This window comes from Microcaecilia unicolor, chromosome 13 (genome assembly GCF_901765095.1).
Source record: "Microcaecilia unicolor chromosome 13, aMicUni1.1, whole genome shotgun sequence".
Lineage (NCBI taxonomy): Eukaryota > Metazoa > Chordata > Amphibia > Gymnophiona > Siphonopidae > Microcaecilia > Microcaecilia unicolor.
Window position 1 is genome coordinate 103,796,004 of NC_044043.1, and position 19,049 is coordinate 103,815,052.

The 19,049-nt window shown below is 45.3% G+C and overlaps 1 protein-coding gene across 1 annotated transcript in view; it reads left to right on the forward strand.

Moving 5' to 3' along the window:
- Nucleotides 1-19,049, forward strand: part of LOC115456573 (protein-arginine deiminase type-2-like) — a 194,994-nt gene that overhangs the window by 138,280 nt on the left and 37,665 nt on the right. Inside the window, exons 11-12 of the mRNA XM_030185746.1 lie at nucleotides 4,921-5,072; nucleotides 16,517-16,661. Coding sequence (XP_030041606.1) covers nucleotides 4,921-5,072; nucleotides 16,517-16,661 — 297 coding nt within the window. The remainder of the gene's footprint in view (nucleotides 1-4,920; nucleotides 5,073-16,516; nucleotides 16,662-19,049) is intronic.

Consider the following 19,049-nt stretch of genomic DNA (forward strand, 5'->3'; position numbering starts at 1 on the left):
CACACCTAACTGGCTGTGTCATGTACAGTGGCATAACTATGGGGAGGGCCTTGGAGCCCAGGTCCCCCCCCCCCCCCCCCCCCCCCCCACACACACACATTCCAGCCTCTGGCCTTCCCAACCCTGGTGGCCAGTCAAGTGCCTGTGTTTTGGGCACTCCTGGCTCCCTCCCACTCTCTGCACCTCTGTCCTTCAATTTCCCGGCCAGGCCACCGGCAGCATCATTGTGCAGTAAGCGCTAGAGTTGCATGGGGACAGAAATCAAACCCGTCCCCACCCGTGCCTGCTGGAAGTAATCTCCTTGCCCACCCAGCCCTGCCCAGCCCCGCTGCACTGCATCACACCTCGCCGCACAGTCACTGTGACCCCCCCCCCCCCAAAGAAAGCCAGATTCTATAAATGTGAGTGACATTGCCAAAGGGTTAGAAGGTAAAGTTTGCCTTTTTGCGGATGATACTAAGATTTGTAACAGAGTGGACACTCGGGAGGGAGTGGAAAACATGAAAAAGGATCTGCGGAAGCTAGAAGAATGGTCTAAGGTTTGGCAATTAAAATTCAACGGGAGACGTATGTATTAGGCGGGGAGAGTCTGATAGCTACAGTCGGGGAGAGGGATCTTGGGGTGATAGTATCTGAGGATCTGAAGGCAACGAAACAGTGTGACAAGGCGGTGGCCGTAAGTAGAAGGTTGCTAGGCTGTATAGAGAGGGGCGTGACCAGCAGAAGAAAAGAGGTTTTAATGCCCCTGTATAAGTCGTTGGTGAGGCCCCACCTGGAGTATTGTGTTCAGTTCTGGAGGCCGTATCTTGCTAAGGATGTTAAAAGAATTGAAGCGGTGCAAAGAAAAGCTACGAGAATGGTATGGGATTTGCGTTACAAGATGTATGAGAAGAGACTTGCTGACCTGAACATGTACACCCTGGAGGAAAGGAGAAACAGGGGTGATATGATACAGTTGTTCAAATATCTGAAAGTTATTAATCCGCAAACAAACCTTTTCCAGAGATGGGAAGGCGGTAGAACTAGAGGGCATGATATGAGATTGAAGGGGGGCAGACTCAAGAAAAATGTCAGGAAGCATTTTTTCACGGAGAAGAGTGGTGGATGCTTGGAATGCTCTCCCATGGGAAGTGGTGGAGAGGAAAACGGTAACGGAATTCAAACATGCGTGGGATAAACATAAAGGAATCCTGCTCAGAAGGAAGGGATCCCCAGAAGCTTAGCCGGTGGTGGGAGGCAGGGCTGGTAGTTGGGAGGTGGGGGAGGTCATCCCCCATTCCCTCCAGTGGTCATCTGGTCAGTTGGGGCCCTTTTTTGAGACTTGGTTGTGAAAATAAAAGGACCAAGTAAACCCGGCGAAATACTGCTTAACGCCGCTTTTTTTTTTCCATTATCCGCAAAAGCCGGCCATCTGGTAGCCACGCCCATGCCTGCCTGTGTCCCGCCTTCGCTTAGCTGCTTTTCCAAAATCACCGGCCATCTCCCGATTTATGTTGGGAAATGGCTGGCGATCACTTTCGAAAATGAGCTGGTATGTTACTAAATACTGGTAAAAGTAACATAAATGCATTTTCTTCCATACTCTGCTTAAAAAAAAAAATAAATAAATAAAAAGCAAACATCTAAGCAGCATATCCTCCTCTTCTGTTCATCCCCTTCTATCACATGTGCTCTGTTTCCCCTTTTTCTTCCTCCCTCTCCATGTATGTCCCCCTTACCAAAATTATTTCCAGTTCTCTCCCTCCCTCCTTTTTTACAGCCCCCTTGCTACCTTCCCCTCCCAATGCATGACTCAATCCATCCATTTTCCCTCCCCGAACATACCTCAGTACATCCTGGTGGTCCAGTGGAGCAGAAAAGATCTCCACTCTTTACTGCCTGCTGCTGCTGATCCTGCGGAGACTTCAGTCGGTGGCCTCGCAAGACTTCCGCTGTGTTTAAGTGGATAGTGCTGCAGAATAAGTGCTTGGGCAGGTATTTGTGACCTTCAGTGACCACTCTTGGAATCAGGATTCTGGGCTAAATGGACCTTTGGTTTTACCCAGTATGACAGGGTTTATGCTCTTATTTCAAAGCTGTTATGCAGTCAGCTGTGACTGCTGGGCACATAAGGACATTTTAAAGATTTTCTAGCATACACAAAATTATTTTATAAACCTTTTTCATGCATAAAACCATGATGACAGCCAGTGAATGCTTGTAATGCAGGTGTGGTCTGGGGTGCAGTCTGGCTGGAAGGTGAGCATAGTTGCAATTTACATGCATGTTTATAAACTACTGCTGTAAATCCTGACTCCATCCAGACCCTGCTTAAACATTGTCCCTGTGCAAGATCAAGCCAGCTTGCACCATGCGTTTCTTTGGCAAGAAATGTTTTCATAGGAGCACAATTATACACATAGAAATAGAGAGGCAGTTTTGGAAGTAATTTCCTTAAGGTTATGTTGGCTTTAATTCACTGCAAAGTGTTCTGCCATATATTGGAACTGTAATACTACTTACTACTACTACTACTTAACATTTCTAGAGCGCTACTAGGGTTACGCAGCGCTGTACAAATTAAACAAAGAAGGACGGTCCCTGCTCAAAGGAGCTTACAATATAAAGAATGAAATGTCAAGTTGGGGCAGTCTAGATTTCCTGGGTAGAGGTGTAGTGGTTAGGTGCCGAAGGCGACATTGAAAAGATGGCTTTAAGCAGTGATTTGAAGATGGGCAGGGAGGGGGCCTGGCGTATGGGCTCAGGGAGTTTGTTCCACGCATGGGGTGAGGCGAGGCAGAAAGGGCGGAGCCTGGAGTTGGCGGTGGTGGAGAAGGGTACTGAAAGGAGGGATTTGTCTTGAGAGCGGAGGTTACAGGTAGGAACATAAGGGGAGATGAGGGTTGAGAGGTAAGGAGGGGCTGCAGATCGAGTACATTTGTAGGTTAGTAGCAGAAGCTTGAACTGAATGCGGTACCTGATCGGAAGCCAGTGAAGTGACTTGAGGAGAGGGGTGATATGAGTGTATCGGTTCAGGCGGAAGATAAGACGTGCAGCAGAGTTCTGAACGGACTGAAGGGGGGATAGGTGGCTAACAGGCTCATTTTCAAAGCACTTAGCCTCCCAAAGTTCCATAGAAACCTATGGAACTTAGCCTCCCAAAGTGCTTTGAAAATATGCCTCTAGGTGGGAGACCAGTGAGGAGTAGGTTGCAGTAGTCAAGGCGAGAGGTAATGAGAGAGTGGATGAGAGTTCTGGTGGTGTGCTCAGAGAGGAAAGGGCGGATTTTGCTAATGTTGTAGAGGAAGAAGCGACAGGTCTTAGCTATCTGCTGGATATGCGCAGAGAAGGAGAGGGAGGAGTCGAAGATGACACCGAGGTTGCGGGCAGATGAGACGGGGACAATGAGGGTGTTATCAACCGAGATAGAGAGTGGAGGTAGAGGAGAAGTGGGTTTGAGTGGGAAGACAAGAAGTTCGGTCTTGGCCATGTTCAGTTTCAGGTGGCGGTTGGACATCCAGGCAGCAATGTCGGATAAGCAGGCCAATACTTTGGCCTGGGTTTCCACAGTGATGTCTGGTGTGGAGAGATAAAGCTGGGTGTCGTCAGCATAAAGATGATAGTGGAAGCCATGAGACGAGATCAGGGAGCCCAGGGAAGAGGTGTAGATTGAGAAAAGGAGTCCAAGGACAGAACCCTGAGGGACTCCAACAGAGAGCGGGATAGGGGTGGAGGAAGAACCATGAGAGTGTACTCTGAAGGTACGATGGGAGAGATAAGAGGAGAACCAGGAGAGGACAGAGCCCTGGAACCCAAAAGAGGACAGTGTGTCGAGAAGTAAGTTGTGATTGACAGTGTCAAAAGCGGCGGATAGGTCGAGGAGAATGAGGATGGAGTAATGACCTTTAGATTTGGCGAGGAAAAGGTCATTACAGATTTTGGATAATGCCATTTCTGTCGAGTGTAATGGGCGAAAGCCAGATTGAAGCGGATCGAGGATGGCATGGGAGGCGAGAAAATCAAGGCAACGGCTGAGAACGGCGCGTTCAAGTATTTTGGAGAGGAAGGGTAGGAGGGAAATAGGGCGGTAGTTGGAGGGACAGGTAGGGTCAAGTGAAGGTTTTTTGAGGAGAGGTGTGACTACAGCATGCTTGAAGGTGTCAGGGACAGTTGCAGTGGAGAGAGAGAGGTTGAGGACATGTCAGATGGGGGGGTGATAGTAGGAGAGATGGTGTTAAGTAAGTTGGTGGGGATGGGGTCTGAGGAACAGTTAATCAGCTTATCATTCGTTTAGGTTTGTCAGATGTTTATAACCGACTCAGACAGTTGCCAAAATGTAGCTAAGTTGGACTTTCTTCTATTAATACACCATCTTTGCCATACTGGTTGGTTCCTGTTTCTTCTTTGGCCATTCTGCTGTCTCCAGACTAGACCAGAAATCAGCATTCTACATACAAAAGCAGCTTGTAAAATTTACCTCGTACCAGGGGTCTAGAGGTTGGTAGTGCCACCATGTGGGTGAAAAACAAGATCTTGGATTATTGTGTTTAAAACAGATTTGGATAAATTCCTGGAAGAAAAGTAAAAAAAAATGCTATTAGAGTAGACCTGGTGAAAGCTACTGCCTATCCTGGGGGTTAGTAGTATGGAATCGTTACTCTTTGGGATTCTGCCAGGTACTTGCAACCTGGATTGGCCACTATTGGAAACAGGATATTGGCCTTGATGGACCTATATTCTGACCCAGTAGGGGAATTCTTATGTTCTGATTTTGATGCTGCTCTTTACGTTGCTAGTACACTATTGATGACACCCCAATAAAAAAAATATACGTTAAATGCATCAAACTTATATTATAGTGCATGTTGCTACATTTTTTTGAATGCTTTATCTGAAACTGCAGCATTTCCAATAATTCTTTTTATTTGTTTGCTTCCAAAGGGTCCAGATTTCGGTTATGTTACTAAAGTAGCTCTTTCTTCTGAAGCCACCAGTTTGGACTCCTTTGGGAACTTGGAAGTGAGCCCTCCAGTGACAGTGAATGGGAAGGAGTATCCCTTGGGGAGGATCATACTTGGAAGCAGTTTTCCCACGTAAGAGAGAAGAAAGAGGGTTTTGAAAATTTTCCTGTTGTAGTATGTGGAGTGAAGAAGCAACTTTCTATTTGCTGGTTGGGGCAAGCTGGAAAAATAAAAGGTAGAACAATTGGCAGTCCAAGTTAAGTCCAATGTACGTGGGCTTCTGATTTTAGTGATAAACTGCTCCAATGCAAAAAAAACAGAACAAATTAAAACAGGTGTTCATTGGATAAACCCTTGAAAAACATCACTTCCCTTAGTCCTTTCTTGCATCCTCACTCAGTTTTTGTGCTTTTTCTGCACCAACTCCTGTGACATAAGTACATAAGTAGTGCCATACTGGGAAAGACCAAAGGTCCATCTAGCCCAGCATCCTGTCACCGACAGTGGCCAATCCAGGTCAAGGGCACCTGGCACGCTCCCCAAACGTAAAAACATTCCAGACAAGTTATACCTAAAAATGCGGAATTTTTCCAAGTCCATTTAATAGCGGTCTATGGACTTGTCCTTTAGGAATCTATCTAACCCCTTTTTAAACTCCGTCAAGCTAACCGCCCGTACCACGTTCTCCGGCAACGAATTCCAGAGTCTAATTACACGTTGGGTGAAGAAAAATTTTCTCCGATTCGTTTTAAATTTACCACACTGTAGCTTCAACTCATGCCCTCTAGTCCTAGTATTTTTGGATAGCGTGAACAGTCGCTTCACATCCACCCGATCCATTCCACTCATTATTTTATACACTTCTATCATATCTCCCCTCAGCCGTCTCTTCTCCAAGCTGAAAAGCCCTAGCCTTCTCAGCCTCTCTTCATAGGAAAGTCGTCCCATCCCCACTATCATTTTCGTCGCCCTTCGCTGTACCTTTTCCAATTCTACTATATCTTTTTTGAGATACGGAGACCAGTACTGAACACAATACTCCAGGTGCGGTCGCACCATGGAGCGATACAACGGCATTATAACATCCGCACACCTGGACTCCATACCCTTCCTAATAACACCCAACATTCTATTCGCTTTCCTAGCCGCAGCAGCACACTGAGCAGAAGGTTTCAGCGTATCATCGACGACGACACCCAGATCCCTTTCTTGATCCGTAACTCCTAACGCGGAACCTTGCAAGACGTAGCTATAATTCGGGTTCCTCTTACCCACATGCATCACTTTGCACTTGTCAACATTGAACTTCATCTGCCACTTGCACGCCCATTCTCCCAGTCTCGCAAGGTCCTCCTGTAATCGTTCACATTCCTCCTGCGACTTGACGACCCTGAATAATTTTGTGTCATCGGCGAATTTAATTACCTCACTAGTTATTCCCATCTCTAGGTCATTTATAAATACATTAAAAAGCAACGGACCCAGCACAGACCCCTGCGGGACCCCACTAACTACCCTCCTCCACTGAGAATACTGGCCACGCAATCCTACTCTCTGCTTCCTATCTTTCAACCAGTTCTTAATCCATAATAATACCCTACCTCCGATTCCATGACTCTGCAATTTCTTCAGGAGTCTTTCGTGCGGCACTTTGTCAAACGCCTTCTGAAAATCCTGATATCACCAGTCTCCAGGTAACACAAGAGCAGTATCCGGATAAAGCAGTTGGTAGAAAATTTCAGTAGCATCAACTGAATATGGGGTATTGCCCCAGTCACCAGTTCTTATCTGCTAGCGAGATACCTGCCACTGAATATTGGGCCTGAAACAACCCCTAATTGGCTGGAAAATAAACACCCAATGGGTCAGTATTCAAAATTAGGAACCATGTCAGTTTCTGCTTTTTGTTTTATTTTTCCCCTATTCTATTTTTAACTTAAATTTATTTTAATCTGTTCCTGTACTTTCCTATAATGTTATGTTTTTCTTTTCTAATTGAATTATTTATTTAAAAACATTCTGTTCTGCACAATCTCATGGTTGTAGGCAGATTACAAATATGATACATCATCAAAAACATAAAATTAGATCAGGACTAATTTGTAAACTGTGTTTGGGCGGCAGCTTTGAAGATCCAGTCACTTGGAAGTTATGCAGCGATGATATTCAATGGTACTGCCAGGTAAAGAGCATTGAATATTGGTGGCCAGCCAGCTGGATGTAATATCAGGCCCTGAATTGATAGATTTTACCCCTAGTCCTGTCTCCACTAAAAAGAACACCCCCCCCCCCCCCCCAAATATTAAAAACTATTCAATCAGCAAGGAACAGCACATAGCTGACTATCCGTTGATATTTAGCGGTGGATAATCGTCTATCTCCTGCTGAATATTGCCTGTTATGTCACCCAGTGGTTCAGGGAGGAAGGCCCACAGCAGGCCGTAGGCAGCCTATGAGTGTCGCGGCTGCTGCCTGGATAAAGACTAAAGCCAGGAGCATTTTAAGGTACAAGGGGTCGGCGTGGGGGAAGACACGCACCCCCTCTAAAATGTTCCTGGCTCTGCTATTGGTTGTACCCGTGCAGGCTTCTGCTACTTCTGCCTTTCCTGTATGGACCAGTAGAACCACAGGCTCTTTACCCCCAATATTGAAAATAATTTAACTGCCCAGAAATGGCCTCGCTATCTGGCAATATTCAGCGGGAGATAGCCGGCTGTCTCCTGCTAAATATCACCGGTTAGCTAGTTATATTGCATGATATAACTGGCTATCTGCTAATTTTTAGCGTGGGTTTGGTGGCCATTTTTGGCCACATATACATCTGGAATATCTTTCCCTGGTTTGAACTTAACTGGCCAGCGCTGAATATTGGTTTGGCCAGTTAAGTTCAAACTGGCTAAAAATAAACCGGATCTTCAATGCCGGTGATCGGATACTGCCTAGCACTGAATAGCCAGCATTACCGCTGATCGCTGGAGTTAGCCAGACTAATTCCCACATTCTGAATATCGGCCCCCTTTGACTAAGCGTATGATTCTAAAGCAAGAGAAAATGTCTGGAACACTTTTCAACAGAAAAGCTTGTGTTAATGGGTCAATACGCTATTATTTCTAACAAGCTTTCTTCATCAGGTCAGCTACGAATAGGGTTGCCAACTATTTGAAAGAGAAAAACCTGCCACTTGCCATTTTTCATTCAAGATCCCCTCCTGTCTCATGCTCTGTCCGTGCCTCGCCTCTAAAAATAACTGCAATGAGTGTAGCCGTTCAGGCTTCAGCACCTGCAGGCCAAATTGAAGAGGGGAGACTACAAGGGATTGCCCCCTTTAGCCTCCAGTGAGCCACAGCCCCCTCATCAGTAAACCCCAAAACATATATGGACCTCCATACGATATTAAATCCAACACATTATACAACTACATCACCTTGTTCCCTCCTCCAACAATGAGTACAGAACCATATACCATATCTTACCATATAAAACAAGGTCGAAGTCTAGTGTCGTCTCGGTATTAGGATATTATGAAGCAGGGGCGTAGCTGCTATGGAGCCACAGGGGTCTGAGCCCCCGTAGATTTGGCCCTGGACCCCCCCCCCCCCTGCCGCCGCCAACCCGTCGTCATCCTGCCATCGCCGTCTGCTACCTTTGCTGGCAGGGGACCCCAACCCCCTGCCAGCCAGTCTTCTTCCTTCGTTTGGTTTCTGAGTCTGACGTCCTGCACGTACACACCATGCAGGACGTCAGACTCACAGAAACAGAACGAAGCCTTGCGATCTGCAGGGCTTTGTTCTGTTTCTGTGAGTCTGACGTCCTGCACGTTGTACATGCAGGACATCAGACTCGGCAACCAAACGAAGGAAGAAAACGTTGGCTGGCGGGGGTTGGGGTTCCCCGCCAGCAAATGTAGGCAACAGCGGGCAGAGGGTTGAGAGGGTCATCGGGAGGGGGGGGGGTCAAAGTTGTTGGAGGTGGTGCTGGCGGCAGCGGGGGGTGTTGGCAATGGCAGCGGCGGTGCCGGGGGGGGGGCTAACATGTGCCCCCTCACCTCGGCTCTGGACCCCCCTAACGGCGAAGTCTGGCTGCGCCCCTGTTAATATGAAGTGATACAAAACTCTACAAATTTGAATCAGGAACAACAGCAAATCTACCATTTCAGCATAATTTCCAAAATTTACATAACAAAGAACATATCTAGGAAAGGCAGCACCATAAATATGCAGTGAGATTTGCAACTTCAGTACATCTATGGGAAAACTGAATAAACTAGCTTACCACAAACAGACCCTCACCAAATAAAAACAAAGAATGACCACAAACTGAAAATAGAAATATATAGACAAAAAGTCAGACTCTTGCATGCAGTACATCAGAAAAACAGAAATATTTCCCCTTGCACTGTGCAAAATAAAAAGATAGCAGATGTACGTTGCAAACACTGACATTCTAATCACAAAATTGAAAATAAAATTCTCTTTTCTAATCTTATTGTCTGGTCATTTTATTTGTTGTGATGGTCCAAGTCTCTGGTTTTGGCTTATTCTGGCCATATTTTCTTAACTCTGATTCCTGGGTCTACTGTCCTGTACATTGCCATTTCTGCTCTCCTCCTTTCATTTTCTCTCCTACATCCATCTTTACTTCTAGCTTTCTTCTATTTATTTTTCTGCTTCACTATCCAGATTTCACTTCTTCCCAACCATTCCTTAATTTCTGTCTTTTTTTTTACAGCACCTACCTACAGCTTTCTCAGGCCTCCCATTCCCTATCACTTTCTCCTTCCCCAGCTTTATTCTCTAGCCTTTCACTAACTGTACCCTCTCTCACTCTTCTCCCTATTCAGAATTTCCCTCTATCAAGCATCTCTCTATTCCACCTGTGTCCAGCATCTCTCCTCTATTGCCCTGTTCCCTCCCCCATGCCCAGCATGTGCCCCGTATCCAGCATCTCCTCTCTGTCTCCCAGTTCTCCTGCATCCAGCATATTTCCCTTATGTCCAGTGTCCCTTCCTCTCCCTGTTCTACTGCCATGTCCAGCACCTCTCTTCTCTCTCTCTCTATTCCTTCCCCCAGGTGGAGCAGTGGCCTATGGTTAATGCAGCAGGCTTTGATCCTGGCAACCTGGGTTCAGTTCGTAATGCAACTAAATGTGACCACTGGCAAGTCACTTAATCCTCCATTGCCCCAGGTACAAAAACTTAGATTGTGAACCCTCTAGGGACAAAGTACCTATAAAAGTACATAAGTATTGCCATACTGGAACGGACCAAAGATCCATCAAGCCAGGGCTGTGCCGATGCGGTAAGCGGGGTAAGCACCGCAGGAGGGCGCCCACCTCTGGAGGGCGCCGCCGCGGTGCTTACTGTCGCCCCGCGCCGCCGAGGCTTTTAAATCTTTTACTTGCAGTCGCAGCAGCGTCTGTGAAAGCGGAGCGCTGCCGACGTCTCCCTTCCCTTCGCGCTGTTGGTTCCCTCAGTGTCCCGCCTTCTTCTGACCGAGGAAGATTTGGGTGGGATACCGGTGTCGGAAATGGTATTTCAAGCGGACGAGTCGGAGAAACTTACTGACTTCACGGTAAACCTGGAGGACGTAATGGGGCAGTTCGGCAAACTGAAGAGTAGCAAATCTCCTGGACCGGATGGTATTCATCCTAGAGTACTGATAGAACTGAAAAACGAGCTTGCGGAGCTACTGCTAGTGATATGCAACTTATCCTTAAAATCGAGCGTGGTACCGGAAGATAGGAAGGTGGCCAATGTAACGCCCATTTTTAAAAAAGGCTCCAGGGGAGATCCGGGAAATTATAGACCGGTGAGTCTGACGTCGGTGCCGGGGAAAATGGTAGAGGCTATTATTAAAAACAAAATTACAGAGCACATCCGAGGGCATGGATTACTGAGACCAAGTCAGCATGGCTTTTGTGTGGGGAAATCTTGCCTGACCAATTTACTTCAATTCTTTGAAGGAGTGAACAAACATGTGGACAAAGGGGAGTCGGTTGATATTGTGTATCTGGATTTTCAAAAGGCGTTTGACAAGGTACCTCATGAAAGGCTACAGAGGAAATTGGAGGGTCATGGGATAGGAGGAAATGTCCTATTGTGGATTAAAAACTGGTTGAAGGATAGGAAGCAGAGAGTGGGGTTAAATGGGCAGTATTCACAAAGGGTAGTTAGTGGGGTTCCTCAGGGGTCCGTGCTAGGACCGCTGCTTTTTAATATATTTATAAATGATTTAGAGATGGGAGTAACTAGCGAGGTAATTAAATTTGCTGATGACACAAAGTTATTCAAAGTCGTTAAATTACGACAGGATTGTGAAAAATTACAAGAGGACCTTACGAGACTGGGAGACTGGGCGGCTAAATGGCAGATGATGTTTAATGTGAGCAAGTGCAAGGTGATGCATGTGGGAAAAAAGAACCCGAATTATAGCTAAGTCATGCAAGGTTCCACGTTAGGAGTTACGGACCAAGAAAGGGATCTGGGTGTCGTCGTCGATAACACACTGAAGCCTTCTGCTCAGTGTGCTGCTGCGGCTAAGAAAGCAAATAGAATGTTGGGTATTATTAGGAAAGGTATGGAAAACAGGTGTGAGGATGTTATAATGCCGTTGTATCGCTCCATGGTGCGACCGCACCTTGAGTATTGTGTTCAATTCTGGTCGCCGCATCTCAAGAAAGATATAGTAGAATTGGAAAAGGTGCAGCGAAGGGCGACTAAAATGATAGCGGGGATGGGACGACTTCCCTATGAAGAAAGACTAAGGAGGCTAGGGCTATACAGCTTGGAGAAGAGACGGCTGAGGGGAGACATGATAGAGGTGTATAAAATAATGAGTGGAGTGGAACAGGTGGATGTGAAGAGTCTGTTCACGCTTTCCAAAAATACTAGGACTAGGGGGCATGCGATGAAACTACAGTGTAGTAAATTTAAAACAAATATACTACATTGTAGCTTCATCGCATACCCCTAATCCTAGTATTTTTGGAAAGCATAAACAGACGCTTCACTTCTACCCGTTCACTCATTATTTTATAGACCTCTATCATATCTCATCTCAGCCGCCTTTTCTCCAAGCTGAAGAGCCCTAGACCTACCTGCATATAATGTGTACAGTGCTATGTATAGTAACAGTATAGAAATTAGTACTAGTAGTAGGTCCAGCATCTCTCCATCTCCCTTTTCCCCTTCCCCCATGTCCAGAATGTTCCCCATCTCCCGATTCCCTCCCCATGTGGCCAGCATTTCCCCCATCTCGCTATCAACCCATGTCCAGCATCTTCTCCGTATCTGTATTCTCTTCCTTCCAAAGATATCATTCCTGCCCCATGACCCTTATTCTTCTCCAACTCTTCCCCAGCCCGTCCCAGTCCAGGATCTATCACATGTTCCATGAAGTTCAGTAACATCTCTCTTCCTTCTCTACCTAACAGCCAACACCTACTGCTATGCTGTTGTGGCCTTCTCAACCCTGCCTGAGACCTGCAGTAGTAACGGAGGGGAAACACAAGGCCTTATTCACCCTGAGTGTACAGCAGGAAACTCTGCCAGGAAGTCTGCACTGAAAAGGGCGGGATGTGGTAAAGACTTTGGAACTGGTATTCAGCCTGCTATTTATGATGCCTGTTTTAACCGCTAAACATAGCTGGTTTGGCATGGAATATCCTCACCTAAACAGCTATGTCTCCTGTTGATTATCCGCAGATAAGCGCTAAAACACTATTCCCCCCCACCCCCACCCCACCCACCCCCAATATTCAGCACTATTTAACTGGCAAGGAACAGCTCCTAAATAGCACTTAACTGGCTTTCCGCAAATAATCAGTGCATCGCTAGCTAAGTTTGGCAGCCAAATTGGGCAGCCCAAATAGCAGCTTGTCTTCGGCCTTATAAACTTAACCAGCCAGCGATGAATGTTGGCTGGGCTGGTTACGTTTAAACTGTATAATATATATTCAGTGGGGATTTAGTGAATTAACCAGAAGTACAATCCCACATACCCAATCCACTGTCCGTACTCCTCACTTCTTTTAAACACTTTATTTTGAATAACAATGACAATGTTTAACAATAAATATATTTCCACAACCCTATACAGACACCCGAACTCACTCATACCAGCCTTTCACTGCGTCATTCAACCCAGTCTCTCCACTTATAAGATACACCATATATAGCTACAGACCAAAACACCGTTGTAAACCCAGGAATACACTATATGTTTGTATCTTCCACATGTACCCCAGTCCCCTGTAAACAGTTTATCTCTTTCTTCCAACCAAAAATAATGTCACTTAGCAGTGCATCTTCGGCTACTAAAACTCCGTAGCCTCCACGATAACCTCACAAATCCAGGTTTGATGTTGCAGCGCAGCTTGGCAAGGGCTTCTGGTGGCTGCATGCGTCACTCAACCTTTCACCTCATTTCACTTCCTCATTCGCTCCTCGATGCGAGAACCGCATTTCGGATAATCCTTCCTCAGGAGGAACAACTCTAAACATCTGCAGCAATATATTATACCCATACCATTCACTTATTTTCTATATTAATAACCAACTTAATCTGATACGATTATTATAAACTGTTGTGCTTGAATTTACAGGCAGGCTACCTTAGGAATAATGAGTCCAGCATGGGACTCCCTGTAGAACGTCCCAACTGCTACAAACGCCTTAGCTCACTCATCCCCCTCACTAGCTAATTTATTACATCTGAAGGGGGAGGGGCCCCGACTAAGTCCACTCAACTTTTAGGTTTAGACCCCTGGGAGCCACCGTACCCCATTCAAAAATGAATCTTTGCTCTATAGACAGTAACAATGCGCTAACATCTCCCCCTCTTACACCAGTGGTGATCTGTCTCAGTACCACACATTTCAACTGCTCGATCTCATGTTGTTGTGTCATCCAGTGATTCACCAGAGGTGCATCTTTTTTTCTAATCCTAAGATTGCTGACACGCTCAGCAATCCTATTCTTTAGCTGACGTTTTGTGTGCCCAATATAATATAGATAGCAAGTGCACTCAATACAATAGATAACACCCAGACTGGTACAGTTGGTTATGCCTGCACAACTGGTACTTCTTGGTGGTGTTTACAGTTGTTCCTCCTGAGGAAGGATTTTCCGAAATGCGGTTCTCGCATCGAGGAGCGAATGAGGTGAAAGGTTGAGTGACGCATGCAGCCACCAGAAGCCCTTGTCAAGCTGCGCTGCAACATCAAACCTGGATTTGTGATGTTATCGTGGAAGCTACGGAGTTTTAGTAGCCGAAGATGCACTGCTAAGTGACATTATTTTTGGTTGGAAGAAAGAGATAAACTGTTTACATGGGACTGGGGTACATGTGGAAGATACAAAGATATAGTGTATTCCTGGGTTTACAGCGGTGTTTTGGTCTGTAGCTATATATGATGTACCTTATAAGTGGAGAGACTGGGCTGAATGACGCAGTGGAAGGCTGGTATGAGTGAGTTCGGGTGTCTGTATAGGGTTGTAGAAGTATATTTATTGTTAAACATTATCATTGTTATTCAAAATAAAGTGTTTAAAAAAGTGAGGAGTACGGACAGTGGATTAAGTTTAAACTGGCCAAAAATAAACCGGATATTCAATGCTGGTCACCAGAAACAGCCTGGCACTGACTATCCAGCCTCACTGCTGACCTTGGGGTCTGAATATCGGCCCCTATTCAACCAGCCATGAGCCGCTCTTGGCCAGTAAAATAGTTTTGAACATCAAGCCCTCTGATTCCACGTGTTCACAGGCTGAACGAGGTCCTGCGTTTCTTTTCTGTTATTACTGTTTGAGCCACTGAAGGTCTTAGGCAGGGTTGTGGAGGCCGAGACAGCTCAGTGGTTCAGCTGGGGATTGGAGATAGTGAACAGAGCTGCTGTTGAGGTTGGAGGTGGGATGAAAACTGCCACTTACATTGGTTGTTTTTTTGTTCTGTCAGGTGTGTGAAGCATTTGACAAAGTACCTCATGAAAGACTCTAGAGGAAATGGGATAGGAGGTAATGTCCTATTTTGGATTAAAAACTGCTTAAAGATAGAAAACAGAGAGTAGGGTTAAATGGTCAGTATTCTCAATGGAGAAGGGTAGTTAGTGGGGTTCCCCAGGGGTCTGTGCTGGGACCGCTGCTTTTTATCATATTTATAAATGATCTAGAGATGGGAGTAACTAGTGAGGTAATTAAATTTGCTGATGACACAAAGTTATTCAAAGTCATTAATTCGCAGGAGGATTGTGAAAAATTACAAGAGGACCTTACGAGACTGGGAGACTGGGCGTCTAAGTGGCAGATGACATTTAATGTGATGCATGTGGGAAAGAGGAACCCAAATTATAGTTATATAATGCAATGCAAGGTTCCACATTAGGAGTCACTGACCAGGAAAGGTATCTAGGTGTCATCGTTGATGATACATTTAAGCGGCGGTGGCTAAGAAAGCAAATAGAATGTTAGGTATTATTAGGAAAGGAATAGAAAACAAAAATGAGGGTGTTATAATGCCCTTGTATCGCTCCATGGTGTGACCGCACCTAGAATATTGTGTGCAGTTCTGGTCACAGCATCTCAAAAAAAGATATAGTGGAATTAGAAAAGGTACAGAGAAGGGCAACGAAAATGATAAAGGTGATGGGACGACTTCCTGTGAGGCAAGGCTAAAGCGGCTGGTGCTCTTCAGCTTGGAGAAGAGACAGATGAAGGAAAATATGATAGAGGTCTATAAAATAATGAGTGGAGTGGAACGGGTAGATGTGAATCCCTTGTATACTCTTTCCAAAAATACTAGGACTAGTGGGAACGCAATGAAGCTACTAAGTAGTAAATCTAAAACAAATCAGAGAAAATATTTCTTCACTCAACGTGTAATTAAACTCTGGAATTTGTTGCCAGAGAATATAGTAAAAGCAGTTAGCTTAGTGGGGTGTAAAAAAGGTTTGGATGGCTTCCTAAAGGAAAGTCCATAAGCCATTATTAAAATTGATGTGGGGAAAATTCACAGCTTATTGCTAGGATGAGCAGCATAAAATGTATTGTAGTGTTATGAGATCTTGCCAGGTACTTGTGATCTGCATTGGCCACTGTTGGAAACAGGATGCTGGGCGTGGTCTGTCCCAGTATGGCAATACTTATGTACTTATGCTCCCCCCCCCCCAACAGACTGGAATACATAAATCCAGCCAGGCTGACTGGCAACTCTAGTTCAGAATGTGCTGCAAATAAGGTGCTCTCGTTTCTATTCTACTTTATTGTTGGGGTTTCCATCTGTTAGGAAAATTCGTTATAAAAGAATCCACAATCATTGTTTCTCTTTTCGGGCTAGTAAGTTGTGGAATTATATAGCTATAAATGTTAGTGTGATTTCTAGTTATTTACAATTCCGCAAGGGACTGAAATCTTATCTTTTGGATAAATGCTTGAATTACTAACTTTTGTAAGCTTTTCTAACTTTCCAGTTTATGTTTTATACTTATGTAACTCACTTAGCCTCTTTATTGATTTCAGCGGGATATAAATGCCCTGAATAGAATATTGCTGGCATTTCCATTTTCTTGAAATCTTTCCTCAGAACCACAGGAAGGAGGATGACAAAAGTTGTGAGAGATTTCATCCGTGCACAGGAAGTACAGGCACCTTTCGAGCTTTACACTGATTGGCTGTTGGTGGGTCACGTGGATGAGTTCCTGACCTTTATCCCAGCTCCAGACAGAAAGGTGACCTACCTTAGTACATTCTTAATGAAATTGATAGGAGAAAAGGTTAGGGGTGTAGTTATCAGGAATTTACAGTTAACTTGTGCTATTTTATACAATGAACCTAGTTACCAAAAACTGTGGGTAACAGGAAAATAACACATCTGAACATCAACCAGGCTTGATAACTCTCCCCCCCCCCCCCCCACCACCATTTTAGACCAGCACCGCAAGGGGCAGGAGCAAGAGGGCTGTGCTCCTGCCTCCAATGACCCCGAATGGGAGGCCGGGGGGGGGGGGGGGGAGTCTTCTGGGGCGAGGGGTCTTGATGCAGGCTCAGAGGGAGGAGGGAAATAAGTGAATATTAGTGGGGGGGGGCTTGAGGGGGCTTTTAAAAAAAAAAAGGTTATGTGGGTGCCGGCCCGATATTCAGAGCCAGCACCCTCATAGCTAAGCGTCCTTATTTAGGACACTTCTTGAGGTGTCCTAAGTGAAGCCACTTAGGTATGTGGGTGCTACCTATGGGCAGTCTCAGGGGATATTCAGTGGCACTGTCCGGTTAAGAGCCACTGAATATCCCTGGTTAGGCGGGCAGGAGAGGGTCCCCCTGCTTAAATTGCTTTTAATATATCAGCCTCATTGTTTCTCTGATCTTTGCTCTGCCCAGAACCAACTCCCTTTTTCTGGACATAGATCTGTGATCGTTTTGAGGATAATTATATAAAGCACCTGTTACCCATGTAAATGTTTAGAAAGCCACCTCAGTGCTATACTGTACCTACGTGTGCATATCTTCAATAGACCATGGTTTGCAGGTGGTCGTACAGGTGTGGGTAGTGCGCTACTGCCAGGCCTAGCATGTGGACTGGCGATAATTGTGAGTTTGATGCGCGCTGAAGCCCACGGTAGAAAATAACTTTCTATTTTCTACCACGGAGCGTGTTCTTGGCAGTAATCAGCAGCTAGCATGAGCTGCATGGTTCCTGCGCAGGTAGCACGTGAGCCTTGACCACTAAGTTAATGGATGGCAGTAAGGGCTCAGGCCGTATATAGGTATACGCTAGTTTTAATTGAAGCGCACTCCCATTAAAATAGCCCTTTTTCCCAGCCACGGTAAAAAGTGGCACAGCACACGCCCAAAACATGTATCCACACTACTGCAGACCACGTTTTACCGTAGCTTATTACAAGGAACCCTTCAATTGTAGCCTGACTTCAATGTGAAGCCAATGCAGAGATATATGAAAATATGAAATACTAGTTTATTTTTCTTCAGCAAGAAAATCAGACGGACAGGCATATTTTGAATCGATTGTAATTTTTTTTAGCATTTGCTTTGAACAGCCTGTCTAAACAGTAGTATAGTAATCAAGTTGTAAGAGCAGGAATGCCCTGCACCAGAAGTCTAAATTGCTACGGTGTAAAGAAAATTATATATACAACGAAGTTTCCTCATCAAGCAAAATGTTTTCTTTAACTATTAATCTGTGAATCAAATGTCAAAGATCTATCAATAAGTATTCCTAAAATTTTAATGAATGGTGAAAACTCATATTTACTGTATATTGATTGTAAAAGAGATCAAATTAGGGTCTGGATTATTATCAACCAGGAGAAAATGTGTGTGTGTTTGGGGGGGGGGGTTCAGTATTTAATAGTAACTTATGCTGTATAGCCTCCATTTTTTAATTACCATAATAAACCTCTGAATGATAGGTATTTCTGCATGCAATAAGGAACTTCAGAGGAATTAAAACAGTAATATCATCAACATAGCTATAATTTAAGTAGCCAGCTCTCACCAGTTCATTACCCAATGAATGTAGAAATACATTAAACAGTATAGGAGATAACGGAGACCCTTGTGGAACTCCACAAGGACTGCACCAAGGTTTAGAGAGTATGGTATCCATTTTGACTCTGTAAGATCTACTTGTTAAGAAACCTGTAGCTGCAGAGGTGACCAGGCACCAGTCTGAATATTGGCCAGTACCCTGGTAGCCTTCATGGAGCACCACAGGTGCTACCCCCAACCTGATCCCCCCCCCCCATCTCACCCTCGGTGAAGTGCTAGGCTGAGCCCTCCACCTCCTATACTTCCCTGTGCTTTCTATTCCTGTAGGCCCCCCTGGGTCTACCTTGAAACTTCTTGGTATCACGAGACTTCTGCTAGCAAACACGGCAGCCATTTTGAGGCCAGACCCACAAGAGGCAGGAGAGAGTGGACATCACTCTTGCTCTTATATCCTCCACACCAGCAGGGAACTTCAAAGGTAGGCCCCGGGGGGGGGGGGGCATGGGGATTGCTTGGGAGGATGACCAAGGCAGATGGAAGGGGATCCAAAGGGCTGAAGCACCTCTTTCCAGTTATGTGGGTCCCAGCAGAGCCAGCACTTGAAGCAGTTCGCA